This window comes from Balearica regulorum, chromosome 21, assembly GCF_011004875.1.
Source record: "Balearica regulorum gibbericeps isolate bBalReg1 chromosome 21, bBalReg1.pri, whole genome shotgun sequence".
NCBI lineage: Eukaryota > Metazoa > Chordata > Aves > Gruiformes > Gruidae > Balearica > Balearica regulorum.
Window position 1 is genome coordinate 414611 of NC_046204.1, and position 20883 is coordinate 435493.

At 48.4% G+C, this 20883-nt stretch overlaps 1 protein-coding gene across 8 annotated transcripts in view; it reads right to left on the minus strand.

The window, feature by feature from the left end:
• Positions 1-20883, minus strand: part of CAMTA1 (calmodulin binding transcription activator 1) — a 298061-nt gene that overhangs the window by 184266 nt on the left and 92912 nt on the right. For all 8 annotated transcript variants that reach the window (XR_012838575.1, XM_075773313.1, XM_075773314.1 and 5 more), the window contains one exon: positions 11563-11698. Coding sequence is in view for 7 of the 8 variants with exons in the window: in XM_075773313.1 (XP_075629428.1) it covers positions 11563-11698 (136 nt within the window). In the remaining variant the exon portion in view is untranslated. The remainder of the gene's footprint in view (positions 1-11562; positions 11699-20883) is intronic.

The window sequence follows — 20883 nt, forward strand, 5'->3', positions numbered from 1 at the left end:
TGCGGGGCAGGAAGGCGGCCGCAGGGACCACGGCGCGTCGGTGACGGTCAGGTGGAGCCGGGGTGCGGAGGGACAGGCGCCCTGGCACAGCCCTGCCAACCACCGCGCGCAGCCCTGCGGGGGCAACCGCGGCACGCTGGGACGTGCCAGCACCAGCCCTCGGACTTTGCATTTGGAGATCTGAATCTTAACTTAATTTATTAATTAATTTGGAGATCTGAATCTTTAAGTCTGCGAAACCCAGTTACCTTACAAAAGTTCAGGGCTATCTTACCTCATTTTGAGAACTCACCAAAATATTAAACTCAGCGTAGCTTTGCAAAGCTTTGCAGATGAACATTGAATCTTCCCTGGCTTTAATCTGCAGAACGTTTGTGTGATTACCAGGTTTTGGGTATTTATTTTTTGAAAATAATTTAAAAGCAGTACTCCAAATCCCTGGTGCGAACGCTTGGGAGGTGGGGAGCACTGGAAATCGCAGGGAAAAGCACTGCCTGGCAAATCCCAAACCCATCCAAAGGCAGGCTGTGACCGGCGGCTACTCGGTGGGCGACACTGGGGAGAGGCTGCCAGAAGAGCTCAACGCTCTTTAGGACGACTCCGTCTCGAGGCACGCACACGAATTTATTGCACCCTGCCGCCTTCTAATGCAACGCGTAGGACAGTAAAGCTGGAGGCGCAGAACCGTCACCGGGAGGAGGGGGAAGCTGAGGCTGCACGGTGCGAGGAGCACCGTCTGGCTCCCGCCTGCGGAGAACCGGAGCCGCTGCCGAGAGCCCGGCAACCCTGGCGGGTGGCAAAGCAAAACCGACTCCGGCCAGAGCAGCTGCACCAAGGGACGGAGAGAAGCTCCATCTGGGAAGGGACAGCTGGGGATGCCCAGCTGCCGTGGAGAGCACCGCCGCGGCCCCGGCGAGGGGCAGGCACCAACAGCGGAGGGGACAGGGGGGGTCTTCGGGGCGGTCAGGCTGTGGCTGCGCCCGCCAGCAGCCCCCCGGGACGGCAGCGGGGTCTCTCCCCAGGCGGGAGAGCGCTGCTCATCCCCAGCAGCCACGCGATGGCAGCAGAAATATGGGAACACCGGAACGGACGAATGCATTATCATGCAATTATAACGAAAAGCTATTTTGCAAAGATGAGGCGACTGCTAAACGTAACCCAGCGTCCATGAGATTTTTAAGACAAGTAGGGAGTAGAAAAATAGTTTTTCCCTCTGAAATACAGTAATTTACATTTGCTGCATTAATTGCCGATTTCTGGCTGTAGCAGTTGTACAATACAGCCCTCTCTCCCTGCGATTTTTTAATGTAACTTGACCTACAGCAGACACAGTAAGAACGGCTCCTCTTTCAAACTCCTTCCTTGAGGTGTGGGCAACTAACTTGTCTCGGCTCCGGCTCCGGGTTTACCCCGCAGGGTGCTGTGTCTCCCCTGGAAAGTGCTGAACAACCTGAGTTCACCCGAGTCCCCATGAGAACATCAGTTAATTTATTCTAAGAAATAAAGTATTTGCTTTGTCCAATGGCTGGCTGTACGCTGGGTTCAAACCCGGCACATCCAGCGAACGGAAAACACCAACGATCTTGTTCCTGTCTGCTCCATCCCATCACCAGCAGTTATCTCAGGGGCCAACATCTCATTAGTGCCCTTTTGTTTAAGATGCTCACCTGCTTTGTGTCCCCCCCCCCCTTTTTTTTTTGGCAACACTTTTTTATTTTGCAAACAGTTGGCACCCAAGGTGAGACTATCTATAAAACCCTGACAAAGCTGAAGTGGTAAGTACCACTCTCCCCGCCGGCTGCTCACGGACGCACGGCAGCAAAGCGCGGTTGGAGCATCCCACCTGGATCCCGGAGGACTGCACTTCCCCAGACTTTGTTCATGCAGCCCTGTCATGAAGAGCATGCACATGCATTTCCCGGAGATGGGGGCCACGCCTGGGAACGTGTGAAAGGTTTGCACAAGCGAACCGCCACGACCAGGCTGCCAGCCTGCGCCCGCCGCGCCTGGCTCTGCAAAGGGAAGGACCTGACGTGCCGACAGCCACCGCAGCCCCGTTCCTCCGCAGCCCTCCTCCCTTCCCCTTCTGACAACTGGGCACGACTATGCAATTGACGCTCTAGATTTCCAAAGAGTTGTACAAACACTGGCTAATTAATTCTTATCTCTTGCCTATAAAAAGGGCAAGTAAATAATATCCTGCAAAGTGGTGGCTGTTACAACATGCGCACGTGCAGGACAGGGCCACGCTCCGAAATCCCGTTTTGCCAGCTTTTGTGTCTGTGCTGCGTTTTGGGGACAACACCGGATTTTGTTTGGGAACTCCAGCGCCTTCAAACCCAAACACGACTGTGCTCTTACTGCTTCCCGTCCCTCCCCACATACGCTTTGGGAAGTGATATCCATCTTTCCAACAGGAACTCAGGAAATTAAAATGTTTAATGCATCTCCGATGCATACAAAATTAGCAGCAATACAGCAAACAAGATTTGTTTTCCTTTCCAACACACCGCAAAATAAATAAATAAATAGAAACACATTAAAACGCAGAGACGCCGAGGCTCCTCGTTTCCAGTGGAAGCCCTTATCTCCGTCACAGCCCACAATGCAATTACAAGATTACAAGGCACACGCTGCTTCAGCATCTGGATCCTCCCTGCAATCGCAGGGATCCCTACAGAAAAAGGAAACCTTTTAATCTTGCGAGGAACGGCAATGTTTTTACCTCGCCGCGCTGCACCCCACTTAAAACACTCCAGGAGCTGCGCGACGAGCGACCTGCAGTGAAGACTTCAGTCTTTGGAGCTTGGCTTTCTCTACGCTTGCACAGAAAGGCAACTGCGTGGTCAAAAAAGTAAATGCCGACCACTGTCTCTGGTCCAAAAAGTATTTACATTTATTTTGTTCTGCCGTAAGCTGTCTCATCTAAATTGCGAACACTGGGATAAAGTTCGGACCAATAAACCTCCGCTCCCACCTCCACTCCCCAGCACATTAAACTGACGCCACGGATCCAGCAATCCAATCTCCATATATTTTATTCTCAAAATATTTCATTTCTCGCCACCAATCTTTACATCTTCTATTGGATTTTGTTTTCATAAATGGATTTTCCCACAGAGCTGGCAGAAAATATATTTAATTTCGAATTTCTCTAAATCGAAATAGTCAATATAAATGTCAACGTGTATTTGCGCTGCACAGCCTTTGCAGGGACACAAACCTCGTGTCTCAGAGCGGGGTACAGGGGTGCCCCTTAGCTTGCTTTGTGTCCGCACACTTGTTCTAACCTTTTATTTCATAAGGATGGCTAAATAATATAAAAGTCTGTACATTAATTTTTGGTTGGTTTGGTTTTTGGGGGGGGCGGGCAGAAAGAAGCATGATGTCCACCCCTGCCCTGCAGACAAATCAAGAGGAAGATGGAGAAATGGGGTAGCACCCATCCCGTGGCAGGGGCTGGCGTCTGTCACCCCATTTCTTCAGCTCCATCCGGCACGTTCAGCCCCCCAATTCCTCCCCAACGGAGGGGTGTGCAAACTCACGTCCTCCCCTCTCCCCCGCAGCGCTTGGTGCAGTTGTGGCATCAATTACTCAAACAATTTCAATCTATCTAGACGTTAATGTCATTAGTCCACAGAGATCCTGTTGGAATAGACAGCAAAACCACCTTTACATGCTGAACGAAAAATGGTCTGACTTTAGTGAATGGGATTTGAATTAAATCCCACCACCTGTGGCTCAGCTCTATTCACGCTCTTTATTAAGCGGGGGGGAGAGGTGATGCAGCCAATTACAAAGCAATTACCTGAAGGGCTACCGCAGACCCGTTGCCTCGCGCTGAAGGGACGGTTGCCCTTGACTTGGGCAGAACTTGCCCACGGGCCACCTGCACTGGCGTTCACAGCATTCAAACCGCAAGGATAATTAAGGCACGCAAGCCAAGCCTGCCCTGCAGGAACCCGTTGCTGCTTTGACACTCGCAGCCACTGACCCACCACACCGTTTATCTGTCTTTCACCGAAATCCAACACAGACACGATCAAGCTGAGCCGCAACCCCGAGAGCTCTTGCTCTTGGCTTTGCTTCATAGGGCTCGTGCAAAAACCTCAGTTGTTGCCATGAAGCAAGTTGTTTTCAGAGAAGAAAGTTTAATCTGTTAAGTGTTAAGAGTTGGCTTTTGTTAAAAGCGGATTAGGAAGGGTAAGGATCCCTTAGCCCGCTGAAATCCCACAAAACTCATGGGGGAAGGAATCGAATGCGGGGGGGGAAAGCCTGAGAAAGCTATTTAATCCTTTCATTCCACCTTTTCTCCCTTAATCATACAAAAACAAAACCAAAAACGTTTTCCATTCTGGTTCATGTCCAAAACAACGTGTGAACTAATGGAGTGTAAAAACAGTTGCTTGGCGTTACATCAGTTAATGTAAATGTAACACTGGCTCTTCCTATGCCTCCGCTCTCCTCTGTTCCCGATTTTGCTATAATTCAGTCTGTTCCCAATACGTCACTGGAAAGACTATTTGCAGGAGCAGGAATAAGAAACAGACTCTTTATTTCTTTGTGAATTTATTTTAATTTCTTTCAGTCTAAGGCTCCTCCCCTTTACCAAGTGTCTCCATCTGGAAGCCTCCCAGTAACCCAACTTTACAGACGAAATGACAATCCGTAAGTGAAACACTTTCACCCGGTAGACGGTATTTAGTTATTCTGGCCCAACGCTGCCAGGCTGAGAGATTGAAGAAAATGCAGCGTAAAAGCTGTATGACATTGTCTCAAGGTTTAATAATTTCCCCACAAGCATCCACTCACCGGTTACGGCAAACGCCTTCTCCGGAGCTCGCTGCATGGCGCACAGTACGGAGCGAGACAGGGATTCCCCAGCCGGGAGGCATCCAACCCGGCACTTGAGTGAGGAACAGGGAAAAGCAGGGGAGTCAAAGCAACCTGCAGCTGCGCTGACAGCCATCTACCTCCTGCGAACTCGAGAACGCCCTTCCGACTTTTGACCAAGTAACAATATCAGGGCACAGTACTTAAAATCAAGCACGGGCTCAAGCCGCTTTGCAAGAGCTGCGATTAGGACACTCTTGCGTGTGCCAGGGTAACGAGAAATAACGTGGACCTTCTTTCTCCCCCCCAACCACATCAGCATCGCCCACGGGACCATGCCGAGCCAGGGGTCCCCTCACCTCTGCCAGGAAGAGCCATCCCCGTACTGTGAGCCCCCCACACATGTAAGTTAATTCCATCAGACCAAAAGCATCCCGAGGACGGCTGCCTGAATCCGCCGACGTTTCGTGCCACCCGTTACCTATTTTCCCCTTGCACCGCGCTGCCCAGCAGTAGCAATGCTGCTGACCTGCTTTGCGAGCGGCGAGTTTGGAGTATTTCAACTCTCCCAAAGATGAATTTTCCTGGAGCGTTGCACAGCAATGCACCAGTGACTTGGCATGAGTTAGTCCACGCAGAAAATAAAGCCAAGTATTTTATAGCGTGTCTCTGAATAAACAACTCCTGCATGCGCCCGCCTGCTAAAACACCAACCAGTGCGTCCGTTCTCTTGCTGAGGCTCCAGGCAGATGCGACTCCGGCTTCACCAGACCTGGGCAGAGCATCTCCTCCAAACATCATACACCAGCCAGTGGCCCTGATCTCTGCTGAATACTCATTCTGAGACACCCAGATATTAAGAATGCTTTCATTGCTGAAGTTATGCACCGTAAAATAAGCTATGACAATGAAAGGATTAGGTACGTCACCAGTCTGTTGAAGAATAAAATCTTCTCGGCACGTATAGGGCGTTGGGAAAAGATGCCGAAATCCACGACCATTTGCTGTGAATTTATGCTACTGCAAGCGAATACATTAGGATCCTGATATAGAAAAGGAATTATTGATATGTATGTTCCCCTCAGAAGAGACTCTCGGGAGACCCATTCCAGATTTAATGATAATCCATATTCCTCTTCAGAAACGGTAAACCAGCTCTCTGATTTCCCCAGGACTGCCACAGACGCATGAATCATTAAGATGCCATCACAACCCTATGTCCTGGATGCCGTAAATGCCACCTAGAATGGGGAAGAGAAAAAAATCCAACCACGGCTCATGAGGACCCAACACCTTCTGCATTTCTGTACGAGCATCGGTCCATTGTGTCCGTTGCAGAGATGTGTACGCCATGGCAAAGATGATGTGCACGCTGTGGCAAAGATGGGGAGATGCTGTCGGACTCTGTGCCCTCTAATGAGCTATGGGAGATTAAGGGACAGGCTGGTGAGAAATGGCAAAAGTCAAATATTAGGAGAGATGTACGGAAAACACCGCTAGCGGTGACGATAAAGAATAGATTTGTATAAAAACTGTCGCTGCTCCTCGAGCAGTTTTTCTCCTTTGCTTTCAGGGCTGCGCTTGTTTGCGTTAACATATGCACACGTGTGTGTCACGTTTTCAGAAAGCCTTTCCCATTAAACTCTCATCGCTCCTCCAAAGCCATTCCGCAGGACTTCACTGGAATGCATTAAGCAGCCCAACTGAACAATGCAATCCTAATTAGTTTGCAAACTACACAACTCACCTCTGAGGGCGAGCAAAGCTCGTGTAAATTAAAGCGAATTGGATCCGACTGTCCGAGGAACAGTTCTCCGGATTAGTGCTGTGTGAGCGTGCCATCTCAGAGGTTGCTCTCGCCCACCAGTAATAACTTAGAAGTAAATTCCACTGGCAGTAGCAGGGAACTGAGAGATGCAGAAACATTCTGCAGTTTAATATTCCACGATGGGTTATTTTACATAATACAGAAAAGCCCATTTGGTCATTTACTAAAAGGAAAAATCATCTCGCTCTTAGCACGTATTCCCAGCTCACAGGCTGCAAGAGTAAATGACGCTATTATCACCCAGGTTGTAGCAACACCGAGGTTAGGTACGCTGCTTTTTCAGACCCAAATGCTAAAGAAACCTTTTGCAAGTTTTGATGGTGATGTCCCAGGGTTTATGCAGTAATTGAATAATCTAAAATTTCCATTCCTGTCCTCGTGGACTAATCTGTAATAGTGTTAAGGGACTGTTATGATATTAATTAAATACAAGTCCTGCATACAAAATTGATACTCTGCATCTCCATCTCCACAAGGGAGTTTCTCTCTTAATAAGACTTAAATCAAGTTTTACCTTTTTCTTTTTTTTTTTTTTAAGGAATTCATAAAGATCATCATATTGTGCTGAGATAACATACATCTATCTATGAGAGAACGAGATATTTCAAATATATGAGCTCTGGCGCATTCATCTTCTCCTCCGGCCCCTCCGATGGGAAACGAGAGTGACCCCCCCGAGGAGCCGGGGCTGCTGGCGGTGACGGGCACCGCACGGCTGACAGCGCCGCTCCCTCTGCCACCCCAGCCCAGGAACCAGAGCATCCTCACCGACGGGCGCTGCTGCCGTCGGGGTTTTGTAGAGCATCAGGATCCTGCCGGTCCTTCAGCGAAGTCACGTCACAGGCGGCGTTGCTCGTGCTCAGACAGGGACTCTGCCGGGCACGGCTTCGCCCGCGTTTCAGAGAACCCTTTTCTCTAACTCCTCTGCAGGCGCCGGGGTCATCCCCGATAGAGAATACAGAGCAACAGAATCGGCGCCAACCTTCCAAAACGCAGGGGACGAGAGGGAAGTTTCCTATAAAAATACTACCTAGTTTTAATTTTAGCAGCAGTTTCCTATGAATTCACGTGAATGTGCTGCTTACAGGTGCCTGGAAAGGTTTGTGCACAAGGCAAATGCATCAGCTGAGCCAACCAACTGTAAAGTCGGAGCAGCACCAGTCCGGAAAGATGTTAAAGCTATTTCAACACTCCCCTTACTCTTATTTATTAGTTAAAATTTTTAATTATGTGAATTGGTTAGGAACACATCACCAGGGATCCTAATTAATTAGAATTTTTAAAAGGATCACGGACTGGAGATTTTTAATGGATTCCACACAGAATTGCACAAAGAGGTATATTAAGGGAAAGGCCAAATTAACTTCTCCTTTCTGGTTTATCCAGCATTTTCTAACAGGATTGTGCATCAGATTAACCAAGTAAGAGCCAAAACCCTCATGCACAGTGATCGCAACCAAGACAATAGCTTGAGGATTTCAGGCCGGTATCATTTAGCATCCGCTCAGTTAATTAGTTTATTCCTCTTATTCCTCATTTGTTTAAATTAGTGCACTCCTATTTAAATTAGCTTATTCCTTATTTATGTCCTAAACTTGCTTTAGCTGCATTGTCCTTGCTCACCAAATCCTTCTTTATGGTACTGACAGACAGCAACATCCCTAAGTATCTGGTGTAAACTTCCTGCTTCAAAATGCTTTCTTCTCCTTACCCAAAACTTGGAAAGATGCAGGAGCCACCATGTTGATGACACTCAGGAATTAATTAAATATTAAACCTACTAATCCGAATCCCTTTCCAGAATCGGCTGGTCAGTGGTTTCCGGGGCAAACGTATTTCTCCTTCTTGCCCATCAGCTGCAGTTCCCAAAGCTCTGCTTGGATGCTATCGATGCTTTTGGCCGTCGGCTCTGCAAGTATTTTTCCATCAGTGCGACGATGATACCTATTTATCTTCTGGCTGCGAGAATTGCTGAGATGATCTGGCAGTGCCACAAGGCAGACAGTTATTTCATGCCCTGTTAAACCCTAATGTGCTTAACTACAGTATCACTCCAACTTTGAAAAAAGCCTTTTTTATTATTTTAAATCTGTTGCCTATGCGTCCAAGTAAAGAACGTCGCTTCCCATTAGGATGGTGTCAGAAACATAACCCTGTAACGCTACCCGTGAAGTAGCACGCTGTACTGATCGAGTAATTAATTGAGAAGGTTAAAAATACATAATTCTGCCCAAGCAACGCTTGGAGGTCAAGAAAAGGAACTTTCTCTGCGTTGTTCAGCACGGAGATGGGGAGCAATGCCTTGGGTGCCACGCGGTCGGCGAGATGGGACAGCAAAGGGGCAGTAGGGCCAGTCAGCGAGGGGACGGCGCAGCACAGCTCGCTGCGGCTTCTCCTCCAGCCATCGGAAAAAACAGCACACGCGGTACAAGAGATGTTTCGACCCAATTCCTCCAGACCCAGGTTTATGCGGGAGTTAATTTTCAGACTCAAATCTCTATTTGCCTGTTCCAGTTGGTTTCTTTCCTTCTGTCTTTCTATACATAAATTACTACGACTTGAATCCTTGTGTGCTCTGATACCCAGGGGGAAAAAAAAAAAATTAATTTCTTTTCAGCACTTAGCTGATCAGTCTGGATTTTGATACACCCTTAGTGCTACTTAACACATAGATTTATGTAAAGTTGTGTTCCTCCAGTTTTGAGCCCCAAACTTGCCATGAATTATTCACAGTGTTGCTCAGGGACCAGGTCTGTACTCGGTTACCGCTTTATCTGCTGCACAGACCCACCAGCTGTAAAACCGGCCGCATCCTGCGTCTGCCCAAGCCAGGAGGTTCAAAGCTGGCTCTGTTGGGCTCCCAGCGAGCAGACTGAGGGACTTGATGAGAGGGCAAAAGTACCTTCTTGGAGATAAAACACCAGGTACTAAAGGGCTCTCAAGCTGGAGAAAGACATAGGAATGAATGGCCAAAGCCCGGCACATCCAAATCACAAAGCAAGTACTTTGACACATTTTCTGAAGTGGCGAATGTGATCAGCCACAGGAAGAAACCCTGACAGCTGTGCATCCTCCAGCTCCCGATACATCCAATTTCTGATCTGTTCCTTTCCAGAAGGCATACTTCAATAAAATAGAAATTATTGGGTTCAGTGCAGGGCTATTTGGGTTAAATGTGATCACCAGGCGTATCCATGCAGTCAGGCGCTCTAGTGCTTGATTGCTCCATCTTTGAAAAAATACGTCAGAAAGTATTTCTTTAATCATGTGTATGTGTGGTAGCCAATGGTCATCACCACTCCCCCCCCCAAGAAGTTCTGCAGTGCAGGTTTTGGTATTCTGCAGTGTTAAGGTTCACAGAAGTTAATTAAATCATGCTCTGCAAACCCGAAACAAAAACAACGCACAATTTCTATTATGTGGACTTTTTTTGGGGCTTGTCATAATAAAACATTGTTATTGGATGTAAAAATTATGGAACAAAGTTATGCCTCTCTGGTGTAATATAATGCAATCCATTTCATACTATTTAAAAACCCAAAACCTCATTAAAACAGACAGAACGTAAGAATGACAAATCACCCAGAAGGAGGCTGGAGCACAAGATGCATTCCGTGCGCCCGGCCGCGCCGCGTCCCCTGCGCTGGTGTCAATTCCACGCAAAACATCTGCCGAGACGGGCCTGGGGTGGGGAGAGGCTGGAAAGCTTGGCTTAGCCCAAAACCCAGCCCGAAAGCTGTCCAGGCACAGGGTTAAGCTTTGCCTGTCATCGAACACCAGCGGTTATTCCAAACGCTGCAACCTGCGCTGTGTTCTGCCCACGTCCCTATCTGTCCGCAGCGATGCACGCGGTCTGTTAGCTGCAGCAACCAATGCAGCTTATACAAACACATACCATTATGGCTTCGCTATTCATTTCCCGAAATAAGAGTATTTCTTGATGACACAGCTAAATGCTACAATTAGGCATTTCAACTCCCATTTACCGTTTTGGCCCCAAGCTCAGTATCAAACGCAGGGAATACAGCCCCGTTATCTTAGGAACTAAGCTAGACGAAGCTCTGTAGTTGGACTTCTACTATCAGAAAATGTAATTCCCATTTTTTAAAATATAAAAGTTACATAAATGTACTTCTTATCCACATCTGTGCAGACCTTTAACATCAGAAGTGTTCAGTGTGGTCAAACAGCTCTTTCCTCACACAGATGGAGTTTAAGACAGACTTGTAGTGTCAAACGACGACCTATTTTAGAACAAACAGGCTTATTCCAGAAATTCTGTGTCAGGTGAAATCATCCACCTGCATTTCTTTGAATGGCTGAATACCATCAGCAGAGCAACGGTCTCCTTCAAAACACGCCTCAAGGCAGAGTGCAATTCTGGTCTGAATTAAACAGAAATTCTACTTCTGCCTTCTGTAAGACCAACACTTAATGAGCATAAGGAAAATTATGGTAACTAACTGCTACCAAACACTTGCTGGCATTTTGTGAGAATTGAATCACACACATATAAAGCTTACATGGTAAAAAACCCACTCAGCAACCCACCCCGAGATGCTGGGTCGCCCTTGTGAAGGACCTGTTGCAAAAAACACGTATTCTACCAGAAGACGCTCGGTGTGACGACACTTCGGTGTCCATCCTCAACACCGCAGCTGTACGACCTCACAGCACCCAGAGAGCAGGAACACCATCCGACCATGAAGCTATATTCAAATTCTCCTCAATTTAGTAATTAAGAACACGTGCATATTTTGGGGGGCTGGGGGGAAAAAGCTGGAATTCAGCAAATATAAATATTTTTCTGAACGTGTGGACAACTTCACATGGAACGTGTTTTGGGGGGCCGCTGCTTCCCAGCCCAGCTACCACCCAAAGCCGCCCCCTCGTGCTCCTACCTCCACTCCTTGGACTTTCAGTTTCATGTGATCCTCTCGGGTGGTTTTCCCATCTTTCCTTTTCTTCCAGCAATATCCATCCTTCCTGTATTTCACCTTCTTCCTATTGTACAGGATCATAGAACCATTCTGCGGTCTGAAAACAAGAAACAGGTTTGGATGACATAAAGAAAAAAACCACCCGAAGAGAGTTCAAGAAGCAATGTACTACAGACCAGCGGAAGTCTCTACAGAAAAGCAATATTCTCTATTTGGCATAATATAAACGTTCACCTTTTGTTGCTGTTAACCGGATTAGCTGATGTTTTGCAATCTGCAAAATGTTACTCGAGAATCTTGTACCTAATGAAGTAAGTGTGCCAGTGAGAGGTATTCAAAAAAAAAAAAAAGAAAGCTTATAATAAAACAGCAAGCATTTTCACAGGACATATTATGCTTGGGCTCCGCTACGTGCTGAAAATTAAGAAAGAAAGAAAGGTTAAGGGGAAAAAAAGGATGGTTATTATTTTATTACAGACAATCTCTCTCTTTTTAACGCATCAGTAGGATTAGATAACAACCACCTCTAACGCAGCACCAGAATATGGATGTTGGCTTAAAAAGGCAACAAACAAGCAAAAAAGAACGGAAGGGAAAAAGCGTGAGCTTATACAGTGGGTTTGCTGCTCCTGTGTCCTGGTTTCAGCTTCGACCAGCATTAGACACAGAGCAGCTTTCCCTCCTTTGAGCACCTCCTTGACTTCAAAGACACGTGAAAACATTTTCTGCTTAGAATCCACGTTGGCGCGTTAGAATATCAATAAAGGCACAGTGACGTTTGCCCAACAGACAAGAGTCAACATCTTTTTTCTGTACCACGTCTCACGGAAATGTTTTGCCATCTGCTAAGCCGATACACGACAGGGGCGTTTCTGCTGTGATACAAAACCAACCAAACAAAAAAACGAAAAAAGAGAAACCCCAACGCTGCAAAGACAGCCCGCATCCACGCATCCCAGGCAGGCAGCGGTGCTGTCGATGCTGCAGGCGTTTGCAGCGCTGCATTAGTCACAGCGATTTGGCTTTAGGTCACAAGGACATTAGCAGCAGCAGCAATAAACAACTTTCACTGGAAAGCTTTGGCTAGAGCCTTTTGACAAAGTAAAGCACTTTACTGGTACAAACAAACCAAATTAACAGAAAGCAGCCTTTCAAGGGAGAGGCCCCGCCAGCCCCGTCCAGCCCAGACTGCACATGGCTCCTCGCACCCCGTGATGTCCCGGACGTCAGCAGCCAGGCGGTTTCGGACAGAGCAGAGCGACACCTGGAACGGCTACAAAACCCACCGAGTATTTTCAAGGCCAGCCGACGCAAGGAAGGTCTTTACATAAATAAGCCAAATTAAGCGGTTTGCGGTCACACAATATGGGCTTGTGATTCCAGAGCCGGGCCAAAGTGCAGAAATCAGTGCCTGGCCCAGGTGGAAAAGCATCCTTCTTCCCTCCCGCTTCTACGTTTCAAACAGCACGACGCCATGACAGCGGCACAAGAGCAAGCTTCTGCAGGTGCCCTCTTCTCATCCTTCTCTAACAAAATACTCCATCTGAAGACAGTCGCCTTCACCCATGTTTATCGCATAATAACAGGGCAGTAACGTTGATGTAAAAGCTGTTAATGACAGAGTAACTCATCCCAATGCTCCATTAAGTGCATCAAGGCACCTTACTGCTGAGGAAAACAAGCTCTTGATGGTTTTTTACCGCCATCGGCCAGCTGCAATTACCTAGATCAACCAATGCAACACCCTTCCTCCGTCAAGACAAACACCATCAGCAATCATCACGGGATCTGCTACCAAAAAACATCCTTTTCCCTTGTCTCTGCACATAAGTACGCATCTTCGGGCACGTGCAAAAGGATGCCCTGCTGGATTCACACTCAGCATTTGCCCTCTAGAACGCACATGACAAATTTAATGAATGTGGAGGGGAAACCGCACAAAGTCTCTTTTGAAAACAGACTTTCTACTTCCACATACATTTGCAAGACCAAAATGATCTTTGATCTAAGTGATTACTAGCACTATTTTTACTAAAACTGAAATTGTAGTGGGGGGCTTTTCCCCCACATACACACAAGTATTTATTGCCTGTGACCAGAAACCCGAGCTTGTTCTCCCAAACTACGCTGCTGCTGCCGCCTCCTCCTCCTGCTCCTGCCACCTGTGTCGGAGCAGCCCAGACCCAAGGGCTCGGTGAAACTGCTCTTCCTCTCTCCTCCTCTGCATCACCCTGAAAATAAACACTCGGGTGTCAGCGCAGCCACGGCGTCTATTTGACAGCATTGTAGATAGTGCGGGATTAATTCAGTGGAGATATTACATATCTTGTTTCGGTGTTTATTCCATAAACCTCCAGTCACTGCACATGTCAGCTCAAACCCTTCTCAGAGCATCAAAGATTTTCCCCTGTCGCCGTCGTGGAGACGTGCCCTATGGCTGACAGCGAGTTACCGGCATGTTTAGGGTGAGTAATGAAAAGACAGCGCGGGAACTTATCTCCTGCCGAGTGTCTCAGCACTCGCCCGTGTGGCTTCTTGGAAAACATACGCTCGAAGGACCCGAAAGATTTCTGATGCAAATAAAATACTGCTTTTCCGGCGTTCAGTGCCAGGAGGGAATGCGCGGGTGAAGGGACCGCAGAGCTGAGCTCTGCAACCTCGCTGCCGTTCTGCAAGGCTGGAATCGGTTTTTCGGTGGCGTATTTCTGTGACGAAAAAAGAACACGGTAAAAAGGTCACTGGAAAACAGTTAACAAGATTTATATGACATAAAATAAAGCACAATGGAATAAAATCTCCTCGGGATCTCTGAAGCAGTTGTCAATTTTGATAAGAGTATATCAAGTTGCTTTCCGGCTCATAGAAAGCGACTGGTCTTTAAAGATATCTTCATGAAATGAGAGGCGATTTTAACCCCATATACATTGCTTTCTCTTGCTATAAGAAGGAACAGAGAGGGAAGATCTCCCGTGCTTATCTCTCTGGCACAGAAACACAGCCAAGAGCAGCAAATTGATGGTTGCGGAAGCCTCGGCAGATGGGGTCCGACAGGGTTCCCAGGACACAACCCAGATCTCCTCTGGGGATTCTGCTGCTCAACCTGAATTTGGGGATTTCATTTGTCCCTTTGCAGAAGAGGGGGACGAAACCGCACGCCCGAGCACAAGCTACCCTGGGTTTGCAATTCCCTACCAGCTCCTGCCGGCGCATGTTTCGGAAGCCTGCAACAAGGCAAGGTCGGCTTGCCTGCGCGTCATCGGACACGGAAAGCAATCCTCTGCCTCTGTATTAAACTCCACCTGGAACTGCAGCAATAATGACAAGTACTGGAACATTAATGGCAATTTACTTGATTTGATTAGCTACTACTTTGCAGCTACACAGCACTCTTTTCATTAATGCAGGACTAAATGGAAAATAATAAAATAGTATTTTAATATTACGGTACAGCTGAAAGCAAACAAGCCAGAGTGCTCTAAACCCACCAAGAAGCCTGTTGGCGTTTGCAGCAGGAGGTGTTGGGGCTGCTGGAGGGGGCAGCAGACCCTCGCAGAGCCTGGCCACCACGCGCCCCCCCATCCCTTCCCGGTGGGGATGGCCACAGCCCAGTTTTGCAAGTTTTGCACCGCAGACGACAAAAAGCAGACCCGTGGCCGTGAAACAGCAGCATGATCTCACAGGAGGTCACCTCACCTTGTATTTGCTCTACACCAAAGACCGGGCTGCTCCGCGCACTCGCTCCAGCTGATTCCCCAGGAAAGGTCAACAGCATCGCCCCCTCCACCCAGAATGAATTTGTTTGTGATGAGACAAGAAAGGGTTTGTTGCTCTTCCAAAAAAGGGCAGCAAACAAAAGGAAAGGGACTGGGATGAGCGGAGCAGAGCAATCCTAAAACACGGGTTCTCTCAGCAGCGGAGGAGACGAGCACTTTGCCTGCCTCGCTCGCGTACAGTAAATCACTGCATTTAATTCAGGCTGGGAACACCAACGAGCAAACCTTCGTGACCACCACCACCGCTGCTGCTCCATGAGCAGACGTGCGCACCCCATCCTCCAATTCACAAAAAAAAAAAAACGAAATCCCCGTGAGCCCGGGCACGACGGCGGGGACCTGCCCTCAGCACCAGCAGCTAGGCACGTCGCTCATCCGTCTCCCCAAAAGCTGCGCAGGAGTGAACGCCTGAGCCCCAAAGCAAGGGCAGCCGGGCTCTTTGCAGAGATGGTGCAATTATTTCTGGTCCCACTGTGTGGAGCTTGCAGGATGGTCTACTTGCTTGCAGACCCAAACAGGCCACAGCAAAGTTACAACTCTGAATTTCCTCCCTTTTATGAGCCTGTGGCATTTAAAAGCTGCCTGATTTCTATTTAGGTTTCTTGCTTGCGGCCTGGGAGAAGGAGGGGAAAGGACAGGAAGAGTAATTGCACAGCAGAAAGCCTTTTGTCTTGGGTATTGATGAGATCTGAGATGCTTCCCTCCCTCTCCCCCTGTTATTTACCACCACGGCTCTCACATAAATTGCCACAACAGCATAAGAGCTACTTTTGCCCAAATTGTTCCTGCTACAGCCGGGAAGGAGATGCTAAATTCCAATTTCGGACTTACTTTTAAAGTGAACAATCGTACCCTGCAGCTGACGGGTCTCGGGACCTGCTGGGTCACCTGGGCCCCCCGGGGCTCCTGAGGATGCTCAGCTCCAGCCCAGGACCCGGCCACTGGACAAACCGGAGTTCCTCTCAGTAAGACGGGGACAGGCGGTAACACAGAGCTTGTCCCAGTGGGAAACAGAGGGGATTTCCAGGGAAGATTTTCCAGAAATATAATTTTGGATTTGGCACTCGATTCAGATGTGCATACCTACCTCTAGCTCCGAGTCCTGTTCTGAGGGGGGTTTGTTTCTTTTATATAAAAGCCCTTACTTGGATAATAAGAATCTAAACCTACTTATCATCAACACAAACTAGATACAAAGAGGGGGTAGACAGACAAGTTCAGATTAGGATATTTTTGTCAACTGATGCTTCGTATCTGCCTCTCCATCGTGCTCATAAATTAAAATAAAGACTGAGATGTTCCCCTAATCATGTTCCTGCAATATTAATAGGGCTGTTCAATGCAACTAGTTCCCTCTAAATTGTCACATCAAGATTTGGTAAATGTCAGATGTACCATTTAATGACAACTACATTTTATGGCCTCAGGAGCTCGGGTTGCCGGCAGGGAATTGTAAATATTGCAAAGCCAGAAGTGACTCTTTTCCCAGGACAACAGAATAAGATCAGCCAGAGCCCTTCCTTGAGAAGATCCATGGCTCTAAAACTGATTTTTTATTTTATCATCTTGTATTTATTTCAGTTCCCTGCCGAGGCAGATATTTAAAGCAGCTCAATTCTTAAAAAAAAACCAAAACAAAACTAGGTGAGATGCTGCCAACGGAGCATCAGCAGCCCCAGAGCTTCCTACCAGCCCAGAAAGTGCCTGTCACCAGCACCGTGGCAGTGAGATGAGCACCGTTCCGGCCAGCTACGGGCCGCAGAAGTTGGGGGAAAGGCTGCCAGGGCAAAGCCGGTGAAATCCTCTCCCGGCTGACCCCAATGCTGACGCCTCTCACTCCACGCTGCTGCGTACGCCATCCCCGGAGCGGGAGGGCAGCGACGGCTAAAGCGATAAAGCCGAAGGGTAACACACACCCGACACTTTCTGTACCATACCCGTCCATAGGCAGCAGCCACCCCCAACACAGAGGTGATGAAGCCCCCCTTCCCCCCTCCCACGCCACACTCTGCACTGAGAAATGGCTCCTGCTAACAGTCTGGATTATGCTATTTTTTATCCTGCGCAACTGTTAGCTCTATTTTCTCTGGCTATGAAGTTATCAGGGAGTCAAGGGACAGCAAAAGGGGACTATCTTCCATCTTCTGAATCTATGCACGGCGATAATGAGAAATTAACTTCCGCTCTCCCAAAGGAGCAACCTACTGATGCAGAAACTAGCTGGGAAAAGCCGGAGTCTTGGAGGAAGCCCTGGAAAGAGAGACAGAGCCTTGCAATAAATCATTGCACTGAATCGTTGTTTCCCAAGGAACACAAAGAGGACAAAGTCCTTGAATTTGCCTTCATCCCGAGAACCCTAACTCCTCCCAGGGGTGTAAAACAAGCCAGCAACAAGCACGAGGACACCCTTCTCCGAGGAGCTGCCTCGCTGGAAACCAAAGCCAGCGCTTGCAGAGCGCGCCGCGTTTGCATCCCAGAGTACAGCAGGACCGACTGATGGCGTCATGGTCCAACATGCTGACATCGCTCACCCCCGCGTCCCAGCTAAGCCAAGCAGGAGTCCTGGTTAACCACGCTTGCTTCCTTCAACGGTTTTGCGTTAGTTCCTAAAAGAGGACTGCGATCGTTCTGCTGAGCATGTCTGGAGAAACCTCCCAGATTTGGGGTAAAACAATGTGCAAGTCATGAGACATCACGCAACATGAACTACTATGTCACGACACGTCATGCACCACACCGTACTACATCAGGAGCCAGTGCTATTGCACACTACAAGGTATTTCTACTTTTTAGCCTCCGAACTCGCAAAACACAGGTCTACGTCTTGCAAGGCGTCTCGTATCACTGACGAGGAAGCAAAAGCATCTCAAGATGATTATAATGAAGAATCCCATTCTACAGAGGAGTCGAGGCAGCCCTCTCTTATCAGACACCTCAGTGGAGAAGCAGCGATGCTCGTGAAGCAGAGAGATGGCCCAAAGCCTGCTGGTGGCTCCACCGACCACGATGCCGGTGGTTACAGCTCCGCCGAGAAGACGGTGGCAATGCAAGCACAGGGCAAGGTGGAAGGGGAAGGTGGCTTCAGAAGGGGTTTAAGAAATACGCTGCAAATCTTGGGAAAAAATCATGCCTCAAAATATTCCTGTCAATAGTTAATTAAACTGAAGAGAGGACTGAGAATACAATACTCAAGGGAAACCATGTACCTCTTTGAACACACCAAGAAAAATTGCGTGTGGCCAACACGGGGCACTTTAAAGTAACACAGAGTGCACACAGTAACATCTGAAAAAACTGATGCAGGCCCATAATTCCCTCATCTGATACTCGGACAATTTGCTTGAAAGCGTTGTCTATGCAGTTTATGTCACCGGCTTGCTTTGCTTCGCTGGAAATTGCGTTCAGTCGGTTCCCGGCCATACCCAACAGCATCGGGCCCTTCTGGATCCCATCCGGCAGCAGAGACCCACCACCTGCAGCATCCCCCCGCCCGTCTGCCCCAAGGGAGCATGCGGTGTCAGGAGCGAAAACCCACGCCGAAGTGCTGCCTGGATTTGGGAAGGGGAGAAGTGGCCGGAGCAAGCGCTCCCTGGCAGCTCCCACCCAAGCTAACGCCTCGCCACGCAGCAGCCCCGGGCAGGCACGGTTTTAGCCGCGGATGGAGCAGAGCTCTACAGGGTATCGGACATGCCGGGGATGGATTTCAAGCAACCATCTACTAATTTCTCCTTTTATTTCCACACTGTGTGCAGCTGGAAAGCCCTTGCATGGCAGCTCTCACGTGCAGGACAAGGAGGGGTGCACAGGGACTCTCCGTCGGGATTGCTCCTGGCTGACATCAAGATTTCAGAAATACCTCATCTCTTATTTCTTGTTTTTACAGAAGAAAAAAAAAATAAAATCTGATGACAGAAGTTATTTCTCCCCCAAGAAATGGTGCTCTCAAAGTCTTCGTTTACGTTGACGTTTGCCCCCCGCTGCACCCAGGGCTTACCAGAAGATCAAAGCACAGATGGAAACCAGGAGAGGCCGCAGACCGGGACGCCTCACCCCCGCGTTTCAGCGCGAGCCCGTCCGGGGCCAAGCAGACGCCCAGGCGCTCGGTGTCGGTTTAGGAGGTGACAAAGATTCCCTCGTCAGCACGGGGAAGGGGTCGCCCAACGGCGAGGCACAGCCGTAACGCCCCTGTGAGAGGGCAGCGCGTCACCGCACCGCCCCGGTAACAGGATGCTCTAACGGGTACCTACAGCTCTCTTCCGTACAGAGAGACGTAAAAGAACATTTACACCAACAAATGTTTTCAGACTTCCGGGAACTTGTCCGTCACAGCTGTATCACTGGCAGATCAACAGGAACCGGTTTTATAAACCCTTTATCCCCTCCCCAAAAAGGGGCTTTTACCCTCAGGCAATGGCGCACGCTCGCCCTGGAAGAACAGAAATCCCGGCGTACGTTCAGCCTTCCTCCGCGGGACCCAAACCACAGAAAAGCCCCTCACCAGAGCTTCGTGCGGATGCTCAGATTTCGCCGTGCCTGCTGCGGACCCGGCAACGCGTCACCCTGCGGGCAGAGGCCACTGCCCTTAACGTCCCCGTTGTCCTCGCCTGAAGTTGAGATTATTAGTGCGGCAACCGAAGGAACTCCAGATCGCGGCTGTGAAATCTAATACCTGATCTGTGACCTCTGCAGAGACGAAATAAAGACTTCAGAAGTTGACGACTTATCCATGAGAGATAAATCACAAGAAAACGTAAATACACTGGATTTTTTTTGTCTCTAGAATGAAAGGTTGTTTGCATTTAAGATGAAAGTCAAATTATTTTGTATCTACAATATTTAAGAAGTTAAAGTCTAAAATAACAGACTTAGGGATTTTATGCAGAGTTGCCGTTAACGCGATGGCTAATCCCATCAAGGGGACATTAATTGGTGTCTAGATGCTCCTCTTCATAGCAGCAGTAGGCCATAAAACTAATCCTTACCTCCTCTTTCCAGCACGTAGCCTCCGTGCTCGTCAATAAAAGAAATACTATTCATTAAGTATGGGAGTAATTACCTACAGCTCCAACAAACAGGGCCGAACAAGTGTGTGTCAGGACAAAGTTGGCTTTTGTACCGTATCACAGGACTGTTCGCAGGCTGCCAAATAAAGCATTTGTATAAAATCAGGATAAATTTTGAAGACTGAAATAGAAGCTACAAAGCACTATAAAAGCACTGAGGGGATTTTTGGTGTGTGCCAGGACACCCGTTGCCAAATCTTACCCTGAAACCAGTTCCTTGGGGATATTGAAGGAGCGATCAGGACACCAGTGCTGCGAAAATGCATCTTGCAGATACTTCTGTTTGCATGGTACGTTGCTAGAGGTTAAACCAAGTAACGTCCGGGGCTCTGCTGACTTAGGCAGGACCAAAGTCTGTCCTAAACCGTCCTCCCCACAGCAATGTCTCTGCGGCAGAACGTGACCAGCGGCACGTCTGGTCTGCGAGGCAGCAGACCCCTGCCCGT